The sequence below is a fragment of the Oncorhynchus mykiss genome, chromosome 2, assembly GCF_013265735.2.
Source record: "Oncorhynchus mykiss isolate Arlee chromosome 2, USDA_OmykA_1.1, whole genome shotgun sequence".
NCBI lineage: Eukaryota > Metazoa > Chordata > Actinopteri > Salmoniformes > Salmonidae > Oncorhynchus > Oncorhynchus mykiss.
Window position 1 is genome coordinate 30,364,794 of NC_048566.1, and position 19,272 is coordinate 30,384,065.

The 19,272-nt window shown below is 43.5% G+C and overlaps 1 protein-coding gene across 1 annotated transcript; it reads right to left on the minus strand.

Annotated features, from left to right (window-relative positions):
• Positions 1 to 97: 97 nt before the first annotated feature.
• On the minus strand, positions 98 to 18,148 carry calb1 (calbindin 1). Its single transcript, XM_021558325.2, has 11 exons — positions 17,871 to 18,148; positions 17,314 to 17,390; positions 12,762 to 12,836; positions 7,782 to 7,862; positions 7,587 to 7,643; positions 4,277 to 4,354; positions 4,069 to 4,124; positions 3,931 to 3,970; positions 3,774 to 3,827; positions 2,412 to 2,483; positions 98 to 1,071 (listed from the first exon to the last, which is right to left on the minus strand). The coding sequence occupies exons 1-11, from the start codon at positions 17,947 to 17,949 to the stop codon at positions 940 to 942; spliced, it is 801 nt and encodes a 266-aa protein (XP_021414000.2). The 5' UTR covers positions 17,950 to 18,148; the 3' UTR covers positions 98 to 939.
• Between the last annotated feature and the right edge of the window lie 1,124 nt (positions 18,149 to 19,272).

Genomic DNA, 19,272 nt, shown 5'->3' on the forward strand with positions numbered 1-19,272 from the left:
ATTATTATTATTATGTTTCATCCATATCATTCTTGACATTGTCAATTCCCCCCTATGTCAGTCAAATAGCAACACAGCGATGCACACAGTTGGGGTGTAAGGTAGTTGTTAAATTGAGTTTTTATTACATCTTACACAGTGTTTCTGGTGCCCAGCATGGTGGGGCATGGCATTGTTTACAGTGCAAAAAAAGGTCCATGTAGCACATCAGAGACTGGCACCATCGTTGTACACAGGGCAGGTCAGGGGTCATGGGGGTTAGGCTACACAACTCTGAGATATGTGCTTGTCCATTCAGTAGTATCTCCATACAAGGCTAGCCTTCAGCAACTAACATGCACTGCAAAACGATATATAGCTTAAAATTGTCTCACATCACGGAACTGTTCTTCCGCTATTTTCTTTATCTTTAATTTCCATGCACCACATTACAGAAACATTTTAGTAACGTATTGCTTAGGCTACTGGAGGGATATAATTATAATAAGTTATTGTTACTAGTAGTTTGACTACTTGGTGTAGAGATATTAATTAACAGTACAGTAAACATTGTTGTCACTGGTCAGTAGGGGACACACCCTCTCTTTCAGCCAATGAGAGGTTGGAGTATGTAGTATAGAGAAGACAAAGTACAGGGACTTTCAATGGTGGTATCAATCTCATTGTTACAAAAATCTGTACATTTACAAAGAGTATAGAAACAAAAGATTTGAAAAGTATGTGACACCCTATGTCTCTGATAATGTGCCCTAGCTACACACACACTGTCACTGGCAAATTGACAGATTTCTTGAAAGAAAAGCAAAAACTGAAACAAAAATACACCCTACGTTCTTGGAGTTTCAAGCTACAGTATCTTTAAACACTTCATGAGTGAGGGGAAGGGAGGCGGGTTGGAAGGGGATGGAGGGGGTGTGGTTAGGTGGAAAGAGGAGTGGTTTATAAGGGGGCAGGGGCTGAAATGTCCTCAGCACAGAGCACCAGTGCTAGCTCTGTCCTGTACAGCTTGCCCCCGTCTGATAGCGCCATAATGGCGGTCTTATATGTGGGGATTTTGTTGACTTCCAGCACCTGTCGGAGACAAGAAACAGATGCAGACATCCAACTTGTCATTTTCATCCCTTGACTTTTACAGATTTGACATTGACCCTACTTTTTCATTTCAAAATCCCCTGCGGCTATGAGATGGTCGCTGGGCCAAAGCTTAGCTCATAAAGATGACACAAAATATTTGCACAAGAACAGAGGAGTAGGCTCTACACGCAGGTCACATATGGCATTGATATATTGACATCCAGAAAACTATTTTTAAAGTCAGCTGTCAAGAGTGCGAGAGAGAGAGTGAAAGAGAGAGAGAGTGACAGACAGACAGAGAGACAGACAGACCGAGAGAGAGAGACAGAGAGAGAGAGACAGACAGACCGAGAGAGAGAGAGAGACAGAGACAGAGAGACAGACCACAAAATTAGGTGGAAACTGAGCTGCACTTCCTAACCTCCTGCCCAATGTATGACCATATTAGAGAGACAGAATTCGAAAACAAACCCAATTTTGATAAACTCCCATATCTACTGGGTGAAATTCCAGTGTGCCATCACAACAGCAAGATTTGTGACCTGTTGCCACAAGAAAAGGGCAACCAGTGATGAACAAACACCATTGTAAATACAACCCATATTTATGCTTATTTATTTTCCCTTGTGTACTTTAACCATTTGTACATTGTTACAACACTGTATATATACACATAATATGACATTTGTAATGTCTTTATTGTTTTGAAACTTCTGTATGTGTAATGTTTACTGTTAATTTTTATTGTTTATTTCACTTTTGTATATTATCTACTTCACTTGCTTTGGCAATGTTAACACGTTTCCCATGCCAATAAAGCCCCTTGAATTGAATTGACAGAGAGAGAGATAGAGAGAGACAGAGACAGAGAGATTGGATATCTGTCCAGTTCTAAGCATGCTCTCATGAGTTTGTTTGAAGAGGTATTGTGAATGTCCTCAGGCCAATCATATCACCACAGGTAACAGACGAGGCCCTCTGTGATATTTGAAGTCTCAATGAAAAACTAAAATATTTCTTTGGACTGTTCAGACCTAGATTCAATCAGATCCAGCGTTAACCATTGAAAGCTGACACCCGCATAGCTGGTGTTTCAGCGGTGTGGGTTTATTACTAATTCAACTTGGCGCATCCAAACACAATGTCCGCGATAATATAACGCCGGGAGCCGCTAAATGATTTGACAGCTCCAACGCAGTTACACCTCAGACATCGCCTACATAAAAACAATGAGACTGGTATGCAGTTCTTGATTATCGTGGGTTAAGGCTGGAACTGATTGAATCTTGCCCTTAGTCTCCGCTCTTCTCCATCAATTAAACAGAATGGAAACCCACCTTCTTGTTCTTCTCACACAAATCTTTGAGGAGGGCATCCAGCTCATTCTCATCCATATAGCCGTTCTCATCCTGACAGACAGAGAGAAGGACAGAGAGAGAGAGAGGGAGAAGAAACACAATGTCACACCATTTAGCCCGCCTTTGGGTTTGGTTTGGTATGCAGTGTCAACATGATACCACGCTGCATCTCACAAGACAGATCTCAGTAAACAAACAAAACAATAAGCCTAATGAACAGATGTGTATATTTGAACAGCCTGTTCATGGGCCCTTCTGATATTTGCTCATATTTTCTATTCATGAATTTGAACGGTTTGTTTTTGGTCATCTTTGTACTGGCTCGTGTTCCCTGAAAGCAATATTATAATATGATAACCACATCGCTGATACCTTTACAAGGATATCCCTATCCACTTTAGGGGAGTTCTCTGTGTGTCCAACTCCATTCAGAGCAAAATAAATACTGTACCATAGAGTCTAGCAATCAATCCTCTGTGTTGGCAACAAGAGCGCCATCATCAGGAACCATGTGGGACAGTAGGTGCCAACATGGCACTTCTAACAATCTAAATCTTTAGACCAGGTTCTATGGTCGAAGACTAAAACAAATGGAAAAGCATGATCAGCCAGCTACTCAGATTAATTGTCCTGTAATGCTCTACAGGCAGACTAAAGAAGGTGTTGTCATTTGCTGCCCCAATTACTTGTCTGTCACATATCAGCAAGGCCCAGAACGCCTCCCTCCCTGCCTCCTTGTCTGTCTGCCTGTCTGCCCGCCTCCCTGTCTGTTTGCCTGTCAGCCTGCCTGCCTGCCTGTCTGCCTGCCTGCCTGTCTGCCTGCCTGCAACCCTGCCTGCCCGCCTGTGCAACATGAACCTGCCAGTCAATATGGATTACAGGCGCTGCCACGGGAGAGAAGGTATGGGCCGACCTGCTCCAGAGACAGTCATACATTATAGGGGGAGAGAGGGAGAGGGAGAGGGTGGGGTAAATGGGGATGGGGGAAGAGAGAGAGCGAGAGAGAGGAAGAGTGATGGTGTCAGGGGGGACCATGCACTGTATCCATTGTGCATACAAATAAGGGCAATAGGAAGAGAAATTGGTAGATAGACAGAGAGAGAGAGAGAGAGAGCAAGAGCAAGAAAGAGAAGAGGATAGATAAAGAGGATAAGAGAGAAAGATTGCGGGAGTGCATCCCAGGAGAGCAGCAATTTCCTAGACTAGCACTTTCTGAAGCACTTTCTGTCCTTGTTCATACTGTGTCTTGAGAGGCATTGAAACATTCAAAAAGCCGTAACAGAGAGTGATTCTTATTTTTTGGAAAATGGTGTATAATGACAATGTATTATTGGAACGTACCTGATCGTATAACTCAAAGATCTTGTTGAACTCTCTTCTCACCATCTTCACATTCTGTAACAGAAAGACAGGAGGGAGAGGGAGAGGAGACAATTGAGTCAAGGTCAATCTGATTTTCCGATTCCATCTCGGATTTACTCTGGGAATAACCACTAACCTGAAACTTGAGTAGAAAGTTCTCCTCGTCCGGTAGCAGCCTGTTAAAAAAAAACACACATTGTTCAGGTCATATACAACACGATGTGTAGACAGATATATCATTCATATCACACAGGACAAAACTCCATAAGCAGACCTTGCCATTTCTGCCAAACACAACTTCCCATCGTGGTTTGAGTCAAATATTTTGAGCTGGAAGAGAAAAATAAATAAACAAATATAAGCTCTACAAAACAGAAAATGAAGGACTATACTGTACGGAGCTATTTGTTGTAGCCATTTAGCTACACTGTTCTTAAAGTTGTTGCGGAGGCTAGCTGCATAAGTATAAACTATATTCTTACTGTGGTATGTGTATACTCATCTAACTTCTTTTCGTCATATGGTTTCTTAGCCTTCTGAAGCAGATCTTTCAAAAAGTTCTGGAAATGAAGCAAAAGCAGAAAGATCAGTTTGACAACAACGCCTGCTATAGCAGACACATTTGAAATGCAATGCTGTCCGGGATGTACAGTCAAGTCCAGAAATATTGGCACCCTTGATAAAGATGAGCAAACAAAGACTGTATAAAATAAATAATACAAATACTGAGCTACAGTGTCTTTATAAAGTATTCATACCCCTTGACTCATTCCACATTGTGTTGTGTTACAGCCTGAATTCAAAACGGATTCAATTGAGAAAAATGTTCTCACCCTTCTAAACACAATACCCCATAATGACAAAGTGAAAACGTGGTTTTAGAAAGTTTAACAAATGTATTAAAAAATGAAATACACAAATACTTAATTTACACAAGTATTCACAACCCTTTTCTATGACACTCTAAACTGAGCTCAGGTGCATTCAATTTCCTTTGATCGTCCTTGAGATGTCACTACAACTTGATTGGAGTCTACCTGTGGCCAATTCAATTGTTTGGACATGATTTAGAAACAACCACCCCTGTCTATATAAGGTCCTACAGTTGACAGTGCATGTCAGAGCAGAAGCTATACCATGAAGTCCAAGGAACTGTCTGTAGAGTGCTGAGTTATACTTGTGATGAGGCATATTTCTGGGGAAGGGTATAAAACAATTTCTAAAGTGTCCAAAGTTTCGGAGGGATTAGGGGGAAATCCCCTAATGCAGATGTGCAAAGCTGATGCAGACATACCCAAGACGACTCAAAGCTGTCATCACCGCCAAAGGTGCTTCTACAAAGTATTGACTCAGGGGTGTGAATATATATGTAAATTAGATATTTCTGTATTTCATTTTCAATAAATTTGCAAAAATGTCTAAACTTATTATAACTTTGTCATTATGCGGTGTTGTGTATGTAGATGGGTGAGGGAAAGAAATCTATGTAATCAATTTTGAATTCAGGCTGTAACGCAACAAAATGTGGAAAACTCAAGGGGTATGAATACTTTCTGAAGGCACTGTATATTGTATGCTCAACAAAAAAGGAAAAATGAAATTATTTTATTCTAATTCAGTTGCTTTTTTTCCACAAGAAGATAGAGGTCAAAATTATTGGCACCTCTGTTTTCAATACCTCACCTTGCGAGGATAATGGCACTGAGCCTTTTTCAAAAATGTTTTACGGATTGAAGAACACGTTGGAAAGCATCTTAGACCCTTTCTTCATACAGATCCATTATATCCTTCATCTGTGCTTATGGACCTCTTCAATTCAAACCACAGGTTTTGAATGTGGTTCAAGTCTGGAAACTGAGATGGCCATTGCAAAATGTTGATTTTTTTTGTGGTCAACTAACCATTTCTTTGTGGATTTTGATGTGTGGTTGGGGTTATTGTCTTGCTGGAAGATCCAAGTTTCAGCCTCCTGGCAGACACAACCAAGTTTTTGGCTAAAATGTCCTGGTACTGGGTAAAGTTCATGGTGATATTGACCTTAACAAGGGCCCCAGGACCAGAGGAAGCAAAACAGCCCTATAACAAAAAAACATTAAGCGCTATGATGAAACTGGCTTTCATGAGGACAACCACAGGAAAGGAAGACCCAGCGTAACCTCTGCTGCAGAGGATTAGTTCATTAAGAGTTACCAGCCTCAGAAATGGGCAATTAACTGCACCTCAGATTGCAGCCCAAATTAATGCTTCACAGAGTTCAAGTAACAGACACATCTCAACATCAACTGTTCAGAGGAGACTGAGTGAATCAGTCCTTCATGATCGAATTGCTGCAAAGAAACCACTACTAAAGGACACCAATAAGAAAAGAGACTTGCTTGGGCCAACAAACACGAGCAATGAACATTAGACCGGTGGAAATCTGTCCTTTGATCTGATGAGTCCAAATTTGAGATTTTTGGTTCCAACCGCCATGTCTTTGTGAGACGCGGAGTAGGTGAACGGATGATCTCTGCATGTGTGGTTCCCACCGTGAAGCATGGAGGAGGAGGAGGTTAACCAGCATGGCTACCACAGCCATCCCATCTGGTTTGAGCTTAGTGGGACTATCATTTGTTTTTCAAAAGGACAATGACCCAAAACACACCCCCAGGCTGTGTAAGGGCTACTTGACCAAGGAGAGTGATGGAGTGCCGCATCAGATGACCTGGCCTCCAGAATCACCTGACCTCAACCCAATTGAGATGGTTTGGGATGAGTTGGACTGCAGAGTGACAGAAAAGCAGCCAACAAGTGCTCAGCATATGTGGGAACTCAAGACTGTTGGAAAAGCATTCCAGGTGACTACCTCATGAAGCTGGTTGCGAGAATGCCAATAGAGGCCTCCCGGGTGGCGCAGTGGTTAAGGGCGCTGTACTGCAGCGCCAGATGTGCCATCAGAGTCCCTGGGTTCGCGCCCAGGCTCTGTCGTAACCCGCCGTGAACGGGAGGTCTGTGGGGTGACGCACAATTGGCCTAGCGTCGTCCAGGTTAGGGAGGGCTTGGTCGGTAGAGATGTCCTTGTCTCATCGCGCACCAGCGACTCCTGTGGCGGGCCGGGCGCAGTGCGTGCTAACCAAGGTTGCCAGGTGCACGGTGTAGCCTCCGACACATTGGTGCGGCTGGCTTCCGGGTTGGAGGCGCACTGTGTTAAGAAGCAGTGCGGCTGGTTGGGTTGTGTATCGGAGGACGCATGACATTCAACCCTTCGTCTCTCCCGAGCCCGTACGGGAGTTGTAGCAATGAGACAAGATAGTAGCTACTACAACAATTGGATACCACGAAATTGGGGTAAAAATTCAACAAAAAAAAAAGAAAAAAAAAGAGAATGCCAATAGTGTGGCTACTTTGAAGAATCTCAAATATAAAATATATTTGGATTTGTTTAACACTTTTTTGGTGACTACTATGTGTTATTTCATAGTTTTGATGTCTTCACTATTATTCTACAATGTAGAAAATAGTAAAAATAAAGAAAAACCCTTGAATGGATAGGTGTGTCCAAACTTTTGACTGGTACTGTATGTGAGTCAAACTTTGGTATTGGGGTTATTAATAAAGACAAAACTCCCCCGAGATTCGTACAAAATGCTCAATTACCAAAATTATTTACAATAAAAAAGGGATTTCAAGTTACAGTCCAGATGAGCCTTGACCTCCTTGTGAGCCTATATCCCCTTAATGAAATAGAGAGGACAATGAGACAGTTCATCAAGATACAAATTGGGAGGCAAGTTACAGTCCAGCATTGCTCACCTTCAGCTCATCTGCTTCAATGTAGCCACTATGGTCTGCATCATAACACCGCCAAGCCTGGAATGAGACAATGAGTGAAATAGGGGTTTGTATCATCAATTAGGAGAGAATAGTTCAATTGGTTAAAAACTGTATTTATGTCATGAGCCACTTGAAAACATTTAAAATAGATAATATTGGTTAATAGAAAAATACCTGCATAAAGTCCGCACAAGACTTCAACTGTTGCCGGAAAAATAACAAGAAGTTCTCCTCTGTGGGCAATATTTGGACTAGCTGTGACACAAAGAAAATAAGAAAATATATAAGAGATAACACTGTATTGTCCTGAAACATGCTTACATTGGTTCAACATCCCATTTATTTTTAACAGTTGATCAGTGGCAAAGAATGGCACCATGTGACAGTTTATTTAAACGTCTAGTTTTGATTTACGTTTGGTTGAGAATTCAACGTGAAAACAACAAAAAATTTCACTATGTCATTGGATTTAGGTTAAAGTTGGGTGAAAAAAAGACTAAATTCCCTTATGTTGATTACTTGTTTCAAATCCAATCAGTTTTACACATTGATTCAATGTCATCATTGTGACGTACTGCGGACAAGCCACCAGGGGGAGTCTTGTCGAGGCCTTGTGACAGACAGAGGGGCTGATTGCTCACCAGCCATATGGGGCCCATAAAGCTTCCAGGAGGCCAGCACATGGGAGGGTTGCTACCGGACAGGGCAAGTCTGAGAACGTGGTCAGACCAGGGTTGACATTTACGCAGTATCAGCTTGGCCGAGTTGATAGCTCAGTTTGTTCAGGCACAACAAGCGCAACAGGGCATTCAGGAACGAATGCTGGAAGAACAGCGTCTACAGAATGTCCACCTGCTGAAGGACATCAGGAAGCTGCGAGGACAAACGCAGACCGAATCGCACCCAATCAGTTTTTAATTAAGCTAACAGAGGATGACGACTTACCTCTGCACGTTTGAACGGACAGCACTCCGGGAAGGTTGGCCCAAGGCGAATTTGGCGAGTCTGCTGGCCCCTTTCCTGTCCGGAGATGCCCAAAAGGCGTATTATGAACTCAACACCAAACAGGTGGCTAACTACAACTGTCTCAAGAGGGCGGTACTCAGCCACTACGGGTACAGCCTGGCCCGTCGGGCCCAACTGGTCCACGACTGGAGGTTTGTGGCCGAAGCTTCCCCCCGAGCCCAGATGAGCGACCTACTGTGCATCACCAGAGCATGGCTCCTAACCGACATAGCCACCCTCCATGTAATCGACAAAGTTGTCATGAATCGCTTCTTACGGGTGCTACCTCACATGAAGAGGGCGGCAAACCTACGCGCCCAGACCTTGGAGAACATCTTGTGAGCTGTGGAGACACACCAGAATACAGAGGGCCTGCTGAAAGGGATGGAGGTCAAGTCCGGGAGCTGTCGGGGGGAAAGAAGGATGACCCCACCACCGTACTCCTCAATCCGACAGTCAGCCAGGCTAAAGGACTGCAGACCCGCGGAGAGACAGCCAGGTGAGAATTGACCCGCTGCCAAAAACCCCAGGAGGATGAAGAATGAAGGAGATGTTTTGAGTGTGGCGCCCGGGAACACCTCACATGCAATTGCCCTTGTCAAGAGGAGTCGATGCCATCAGCGGGCCCTGGAGATGAGTCGGACCATGCAGTAAACTACCTCATCTCATGTTGGGCCCACAGTGAACTACCCATGGTGCCAGTGAAAGTCAATGGTCACGACACACACACTCTGTTCGATTCTGGGAGTGTGGTAACGCTGTGTCAGTCTCCTGTGTCCACGGCGACATTTAACCGGGCAGGCAGTATTAGACCAGGCAGGCCACCATCGTGACGCCACAAGGAAGCTGTCAGATGGGTGCTGTACCTGAGTTACCAGTGCCCCTCCTCGTGGGACTAGATTGTTCACTGTTCTCGGCAATGTGGAGGCACGAGCTGAGAAAAAGAGAATGAGCTGGCGACTGACGAGAGCGGGGACGGACTGTCACCTGCACGGCCCGGAAGCAAGCAGTTGCCAACCCCGTGTCTACGGACCCGGAGTTGGGGGTTCGAGGGGGTGCTAGAACCAACCTCGCCTGGTGAACAACCTGAGGAGGAGCCCATGCTTCCCCTCTTCAACTTCCAGTGGGAGGATCCGAACTTGAAAGCCTCCGCGGCCCGAGTGATAGCGGTGGATAGCCAGCTTGTTCTGGGGATGAGTGACTGGCGATACCCCCATTTCCAAATAAAAAAGAACCTGTTGTATCAGGTGTCCCCATGAACAGGGGGTACTTCGAGAGGTGCTGTTGGAACCGTTCTTCAGCTGGCCATCACCCATTTGTTGGGGGTGCATCTGGGACTTGAGAAGACCCGGAAACGCCTGGTTCCACTGGCCCATGATGGGGTAGGCCGTGGAAGGCTATTGCCGCAACTGCCCTGAGTGTCAAATCGCAGCAACAAAAGCACACTTCTGGAACCCGCTGGTTCCACTACCGATCATTGGAGTGCCGTTTGAATGCATTGCCATGGATATAGTGGGCCCCCTGGTAAAAATGGCCCGAGGACACCGGTACATCCTGGTAATAGCAGATTATGCCACCGTTGTCCCGAGGACATTCCGCTACGGGAGGTGTGGAAGCCTAGCCGACCCCCTTACGCAGCGTGGTGGAACACGTAGAGACGATGAGGGAGCAGATTGACAGGCATATGGCCAGTGGTAAGGGAACATATGGCGAAGGCCCAGTGCGCCCAAGCCAAGGTTTACAATCGGGGTACCCAGCCCCGAGATTTCCATGTGGGTGAGAAGGTGTTAGTTTTAATCCCCAACGCAGAAAGTAAGTTCTTGGCAACAAGGCACGGTATGAGGTGACGGAGAAGCTGGGACCCGTAAATTACCGTGTACGGCAGCCAGGGAGATGGCAACACGAACAGATTTACCACGTGAACCTATTGAAGAGGTGACACGTGAGGACAGCCTTGGCTGTATTGTGGTCGAAACTCAGGACGTCGACGGGACTAGTGGTGGTCTCGAGCAATGAGGACCTCGGGCCGGCCCAGAAGCAAGCACTCCGGGAGCTCATCGATCGGAACACGGACGTGTTTTCCGAGGGTGGACAAGCTCATTGACCATTTGGGAAAGGTCCAGTACTGACCAAGGAATATTGGCAGGTACCCTTGGCAGCCTCCTCCTGGGAAAATACGGCATTCTCGACTCCGGACAGCTTATACCAATACCGGGAGCCTCCTGTTCGGTCTCCATGAAGCCCAGCCCACGTTCCAGCGCCTGATGGACCAAGTCCTCCGACCCCACCAACAGTACGCAGTGGCCTGTTTGGATGACATCATCATCCACAGCCAAGGTTGGGAAGAGCAGCTGACGCGTCTCCAAGCGGTACTGGATGTGCTCATTCAAGCCGGATTGACAGCAAATCACAAGAAATACAAGCTGGGGATCGATAAGGTGGAGTACCTGGGGTATTTGATCGGACATGTGAACGTCAAGCCCCAGAAGAAGAAGGTCCAGCCGGTTTGTGACTGGCCCATGCCCCAAGGCACAGGTCAAGTCCTTCCTGGGGCTGGCAGGATACTATAACTGGTTAATCCCCAACTTTGCGGCTATGGCCCTTACCAATCTGACCACCGCCCGCCTCCCAAAAACAGTGAAGTGGTCGGATGAGGCCGAAGCGGCGTTCAGGTGCCTGAAGGAAGTCCTGTGCTCCCATCCGATTCTCGTGAAGAGGGATTTCCAGGTACCGATGCTGGTGCAGACGGATGCCTGCTACACAGGACTAGGGGACATCCTGTCCCAGGTACACGGTGGGGAGGAATACCCCATCATGTACATAACCCGGAATTTGATACCCCGAGAAAATAAGGTTTTGAATGTTAAGAAAGAGTGTCTAGCGGTGAAGTGGGCGCTAGACATTCTTAAGTATTACCTGTTGGGCACCCACTTCACCCTGATCACGGACTATGATCCCCTGGTCTGGATGGCCAGGGGAAAGGACACAAATGATTGAGTCACCAGTTGATTCTTGTGTGGCGTACTGCGGACAACCCACCAGGGGGAGACTCGTTGAGGTCTGGTGACAGTCGGAGTCTACATCACACGGCGGTGGCTCCCTCTGCTGGACGTGCCAGGTATCAATGGGTCCTCCGGCCAGGACTAATTGGGGCTGATTGAGGCTGGTGAGCAATCAGACCCTGATTGAGGATGGTGAGTAATCAAGGGGCTGATTGCTCACCAGCAGTACGGGGCCCATGAAGCTTCCAGGAGGGCAGCACATGGGAGGGTTGGAGGTAGTGAGAGGTCGCTACCGGACAGACGTCCTCACGGTCTGCTAGAACCGAGGGGCTCGGTGTTCTACCCCAGAGGAGACAGCATTCCCCGGAGCCCAGAAGACGGTAATCTGGAAGAGGTCTCCTGAAGGAGACCGGTTTCTTTACTTTTTCTTTGTTTTAAATAAACACCCTTGAAACTGAGGTATCACACTTGTGTCTGTCTGATCTGTGTGAACGTCTTGATCAAACCCCCTGGTCTGCCACATCATTTTTTTTTTTTTTTAAATAACGTGAAACAATATTGATTCTACCAGTTTTTGCCCAGTGAGCAAACCCAGCTGGCTGCTTAGAAATGCATTGTAAATCGGATTTGAGACCCAGCCTAAACTTTCAGACTACTCCCGCTAGACTATCCATCAGACAGCTGCAATATAACCATTCCGGGGGCATTAAAACACCCCATGGCAAAAATGTGTTTTCATACAGGACTCCTGTTCTTCCATCATGCTCCTGGAGAATCTAAACGGCAATCTCATATTCCAAACACAATAGATGTTATTTCCACTTTCAAATGATGTCTTACCTCTATTTTTGTGTAATCATTGTGTGTGCGTTGGTGCATTTGTGTACAGCTGAAAGACCCTGTCAGGACCCTGTCAGCTAAAGCTTCAGAGTATCCATCTATAGCAGAGATGTGAATCCCCTTGACCCCGCATGGCTAAAGTGACTGTCTTTTAAAATTATATTTGAACACCTTTCATAGAGGGAGAAGCCCCATCTAAACTTGTCAGTGTTTCAAGATCCAGTGTCCCTGAAAGTCCCAAATTCTAGGTGGGTCTTAACCTACTGTGTGTGTGTATACTGCATCATGAGTTTATGTAGACTCTCACCTCAACAATTCCAATTTTGGCATCTGTATTTTTCTCATATTCCTGTACAAAAGCCTTCATTTGGTCTGTAAGCTCCTATGAGAGAGAAAATTAGTGTCAATTACAATTGCAGTAGCTTTTTCCTTGAAGAATTACACACAAATCAACATATAAACATATTAGTTAACAACGAAACTAAATAGGTATTCGCACATCCTTATAACAAGTAATTATGTTTTATGCAGGGAAGATTTGTTGTTTGAAATACAAGCACTGATAACATGAGAGGGCTCAGTAAATCTGCTCAATTATCTGGAAAGGCTATTTAGTAGGCACCTGGTGCCGTGAAAGACCTTGTATACCTTGTGTCCTCACAAACACCATTTAACATGCTAAGTAGACGGCCATGTTATCCAATCTGAATTAGATTAGGAGCGAGTGTTGTAATCTTCACCCATCAGAGCACAATTCTAATAGAGTTTTGGCACTGGTCAGTCCATGTCACTGTACGCATACAGATGGCCACGCGATGCATTGATTATGCATGTACGGAGGGGCCCAACCAGCTCTCAAAGTCTCACGTCAGAATTAGACGTTGATCCATGTTTCTCAAATGGCAAATTTCGAGGTTGTTCCAAATGTAAAGTGTAAATAAAGTGTTTAAGGTTAAGTTTAGGCATTAACTCAATTTTTATGGTTAGGGTTAAGTTCAGGCATTTATTCAAAATTCTTAAGGTTAGGCAGTAACTCTGAATGGTTAGGTTTTGGGATATGTTTAAAACAAAATATAAAAAACAACATTCTATCGCTAGATTAGAACTTGCAACCTTTCGAATCAGATGCTTACGCCCATCTGCCATTCCCGTTCACAACGCCCTAGCAAAACCGAAACCTACTTGAAGGTAACAGCTCTCACTGTTGCCCCTAGAGACTGGTTCCACGTCATCTCCCGACGTCCTCAGACATTGATGGACGTCGAATACTGACTTGTATCACAGTTGACCTGGCTGCACAGCCAGCCAGCTACTGATGTAATGCCTGGTGTGAAGGGACAGAGCTCTCCACTGACACGTTCAGTGTAATTGAATCGAGTTGACAAGGCACTGATACTGTCAGGTACTTTCATAGAAGCATACGAAGAGAATGCTAAAATAAGTTATAATAGAAGATGCTTAAAGGTCCAATGCAGCCATTTTATCTCAATAGCAAATGATTTATGGATAACAATTAAGTAGCTTACTGTGATTGTTTTCCATCAAAATGGTCAAAAAGAAACAAAAACAGCTTCTTAGCAATTTTCACAGTATTATTCCAACCTCATAGTGTGGGAATATATATAAAACATAGGAAAATCTCGTTTTGGACTACACACTGGGCCTTTAAAGGCAGCCATTTGAGATTGTCTATGTTGGGACTGGGAAGTGTTACATGTGACAATGTGATACTGTAGATATTGTATGATGTGTAACACTTAAAGGGCACCACTTATCTGCTACATGGCCTTGCGGTAAGCCTGTTGAAGTGGGCTTTATTGCATGCGTAGTTAATTGCGTTCTTGTGTTGCATATTTGTGTAAGGCCTTATGCTGCAAATTGAGCATTGCTGTAAAAGATGGACATGGCCTTTACTATGATCACTCACTCCCATTGTGTCGATGGTAAAAGTAAATGAGTTAGATAGATGTAAAAAGATAGATGTAAAAAAAAACAACTAGATTAAATTTGATATCCAAGGATAAAATATCAATATATATCTTACACCTCGACCACACCTATACCATCATTGCGCAAAATGGTACACAGCATCATCTGGATATGTGTCCAACAAAAGTTTAACATTCACCTTCTACTACCATTTCTGTCAAGTCGTCTACGCATACAGTTTGACGCATACGTTCTATAAATCCAACGTATGCGCCACACAAAACGCACTGCAACTGCCTCTGCAACGTAATGCTGCAAGGCACACGCAGCGTTCCATTGGAAATGAATGTACTTCTGCTGTACCAAAATGCAATGACGCTATCGGTGTGATTGAGGCGTTAGTACTATATATTTTTATGAGAACATCAGAAGTACCTTAGTACTGACTAATGTCTGTTTTATAGAGCCTTTCTATAATAGGAATATAAACAGATAGATTTTTAGATTTGCATTTAATCTCCAATACACAATCAATAAAAGCAATCCATTGCTTCAAGAACAATGTGAACCATATCCTGAGATGCTATAAACAAATATCGATAAATCCCAGTACCACACCAGCGCTGACCAAATATGTTCCAAATATACAACCATTATCATTTCATAATTTTCCTTTCAGAGAAACTGGCACAAGAGGTTAACTCTAGAGAAGAAGACCACCTTGCATATTCACTGGAGAGAAAAGTGTACACGTAGAAAGTAGGCAATATTCTAACATTGGCCTTGTCTTTCGGGGTAAAATGATTATGTTGTATGAAAGGAAGATGTACTACGAGTGAACTCTTCTTCTAGTCTATGCGTATGTCCATTGAGTAGACGGCCATCTTTGGAAGCCATCTTTATTGCTGTATGACATCAAAATCATGTTGACTATCCAACGTCAAGTGACTCTGCAAATGTTAAAGTGTATGTTTGATTGAATTCCATGGAATTTCAAAGTAAGAGGACCCTGAGCCAATCAACACACTGCATGCGCTGTGCAGTCAAAACCAATCATTGATCTCTGTATTGATCTCTATGATGATGATGCCCATGCAAAATGTTGAAACCATCTTTGGCATCTCTCTGCACAAGGTGGTGTCAGATATGCTAATAACTACAATTCTACTTCAAAATGCACTTCAATGGTGTTTTCTCACTGGCCATTGATTGGGCAGTTGTAAATGGGCACTTAATTTGATGGTAAATGCTGCGATTTTCCTTAATCAACTCCCCAACATGCTCTCTCCCCATAGAGTAAATCAAAAGATGTTTTCAGTGTCTGGCAAACGTTGAACCATTACTCCTGTTTAAAGATCTGTGAAAGAGTGCCAAATGGCTTGCTCTATAGACGCTTGGCTAATTGCTTATACACAGAATGGGAAATAAGTGTTTAACCTTTCCCAAATGCAAAGTAGGAAAGTGCACTGCAGTGCTGTTTGTCACTAAACAATGGGTGACTCAATCCAATTCAGACCCCAAAACGCTGAGTTGAGACTCAAATAAAAATACCAATGTCAAATAACAAGGTCAGAATGGAAAACAGAATTTTCCAAAACTGCTTGTTCCGCATCGGGGCTTACAGTTGAGCGAGATGGAAATGTGGGAAATACATCCATCAACCTATCAATCTGACGCAACAGGAATATGGGGTTGTTCCATGTCTTTCAGGCATGGAAAGACATGGAATATTGGTAGACCAGACATGTACTTGACACCTCATAACTAGTCATAATGTATCAATGACATTTGACCCTTCGCTAAGCCCCGCCCCAGAATTCTGGGCAACTAATCATAGCACTCCAATGGATAGCAACTGTCTCGAGTACTACACCTCAAGGAAGCTCATGTTTGAAACACATAAAAGCCAGTGAGGGCTGTGAGAAAACCTGAGTTCTTTAAACAAAATACATGTTTTAAATGGCTAGACAATGGAATAGTGCACCAGTGGCACTTCTGATTCCAGAGCCTGTTTATGGAGTATTTTTAGAATTCAAATTATACTTCTGTTACATTGTTTGGTAGTTCATCTGGTTAGCTATTTCTCAGGCTCATTGACCATCAAACGTTGCTAATGCTAGCTAGCTTGCCACTAAATATAACTTGTTTTCTCGAAATGTATGTTAGCTAGCTAAGTTAGCCATGTTATTAATACAACTCCAATCTGCTGTCGACATCAGGATATGATTTGAGAGCACTAGTTAGCTCCAAAAGAGGTTAGTACGCTTTGACTGCATGCTGACAGTGAATTCAGAGCCATAGATTATTTGGCTAGCCAGACTATAAATATAATTTTACCAGGTTCCAGTGAAGCAATTGTAATGACAATCCACTACAACATACCAGAGAATTTCTTGATTAGCAAGGGGTAGTCAGTGTATAATTTCATTGCGTATGAAAAACACAGTTTGAGATCATTGTGAGGGGATTTCGCCAGTGGTTAGAAGGGGGATTTGTGCTTCCAAGGAAAATGTTGTCCGTGGTTACAACAGTAACCAAGGGGGGTGGGGCTTAGCGAAGGGTCAATTAAGAACAACCAGTTTCACAATATCATGACAGTACTTTAAAATGGAAGCTCAGTCAAGCGTTACATGAAATGCACCACACACACACACACACACACACACACACACAAAATGTTTTAACTTGAACGCTTTCAACTGTGGCACCACCAGTAAGTAGCCTAATCAACCACCCATTGGTTTCACAATGTCAATATGTCTGGCCTACTGTATGACCTATCTGATTAAGGTAATTGGAATGAGAGTCACACCAAACGCACTTAAATACTAGATACAGTTCAGTTTGAGAAGACAATTAGATGTCAGGCCCACTGCCAATACATTCATGTTTTAGAGTTTAAAACATTTAAAATAATTCAGTTTACTTACAAGTCCTGCCTGTTTTCGAGCTTGCTGAAGTTCTTTTATAAAACTCTGCAACTCCTTCCCTTCAATATATCCATTACCTGCAAGAAGTAAGCACCAAATCAATCAAAGACATGCGTAAAGTAGCCTACATTAAGTTTAAGAACATTACGCACAGGATCAAATCCATCATTTGCCGTTTCATGGCAGCTGTATGACTGAACTTCCATTTTAGTGCCTAAACCTATAATAACCATAACCATATAACCATATTATTATAATATTTTCCAGTCATTTAGAGTTTTGTAAATATTGAAAATGTCGCTATAAAATGGTGGTAATGGTTCTAAATCAAATATTTGTCAATCTAATTTGTCAATGGATAAAGTTGAGAGGACAAATATCAGTCTTGACAGCTAAATCGACTTTTTCATTCAATATACTATAGGCTACTACATATTTTCGAAAACCCGCTAAAAAGCGCAAATGTCCATGAGGGTCTTTGGTGCAAAACTTCCCAAAAATCGTTTTACTTCAGTGCCTTCTCCATGAATAATCCACAATCTTAAAGAATAAATTACCATCGTTATCATAATGGTGAAAAATATCCAGGAACTGTGATGCAGAGATCTCTACTCCTTGCAGGTAAGCGTTTGCCATGTCGCGGGTTAGGTTTGGGGACCGGAGCGCGTACCAGATAGCTGCACTGGCGGAGGATATGCTATGAATGAGACGCTTTGATTAGTCGGTGCCCCGTATTTAAAGGGAGCACTATCACGCTAATCTTTCACTGTCGCCCCCCCTTCCCCGACGTTGGGAAACTAGCCAAACGCGCAAGTCACCTCCTCTCCTCCCGCCGCAGGAATAGCGCGAGCTCAGCAGCACGTTGACGCGCGCCAGGGGGCACGGAGATGTGAGATCCATTTAAATGAGCACCCGCTTTTCGTGCTTTTCATTTCCCCCTCCAGATATGCGCTCTATCACACAAAAGTTCCCCCCCCCCCTTCTTTATTCTGGCATTATAAGGGCCATCCAAGGGCTCTTTATGAAATAAAACCCATAAATGGATTATGGAGTAGCAAAAGACTTATGCAAAGTTACATAATCTTCAAAAAAGAAAGAAAGGACAGAAAATATATTTTGAAATGCGAATTGCTGGCTGGACCCTCCATGATAGTTGGGCTGACTCAACTCCTTATCTAACTATGGAGATTTAGGATTCTGTTTCTTACTTTTACATTTAATTTACATTTTCTCTTACACCATTGGCTGTTGTATTGGGTGGTGCCACTCATTAGAGAAGACTGGTGACTGCTGCCTCATAATGTGTGTTTACAGGGAAATGGGACACCCATAGTCCACACAATCAATAACAATTCAGTGCACGAGGTGGCTTTGGGAGATGGGGAAATGGAATAGAATAAAGTGAAGATATTACCTTCAATAACCGATATTGTGAGTGACAAGAGAAAAATTGAACTTCGATATGGATGGCAGTGGCCAATGAATGCCATGGAGAGTCAATGTACCCCTGCATATAAATGCAGCACAGGTCTATGACTTGTATGGCTTCAAACAACATTGTATCACAAAGTTACTTCTATATGAAGGTATTATGAAGAGGGTTATGTCTTCATTTCAGGTTGTTGTACACTATAGTACAGTGTCTTCAGAAAGTATTCATATCCTTTGACTTATTCCACTTTTTGTTACTGCCTGAATTCAAAATGTAACATTTTTCTCACCCCTCTACACAAAATACCCCATAATGACAAAGTGAAAACATGTTTTTTTTTAATTGTTGCAATTTATATTGAAAATGAAATACAGAAATATCTCATTTACGTAAGTATTCACATCCCTGAGTCAATACTTTGCAGAAGTCCCTTTGGAAGCGATTACAACTGTGAGTCTTTCTGGGCATGACTCTTAGAGCTTTCCACACCTGGATTTAGCCCATTATTCTTTTCAAAATTCTTCAAG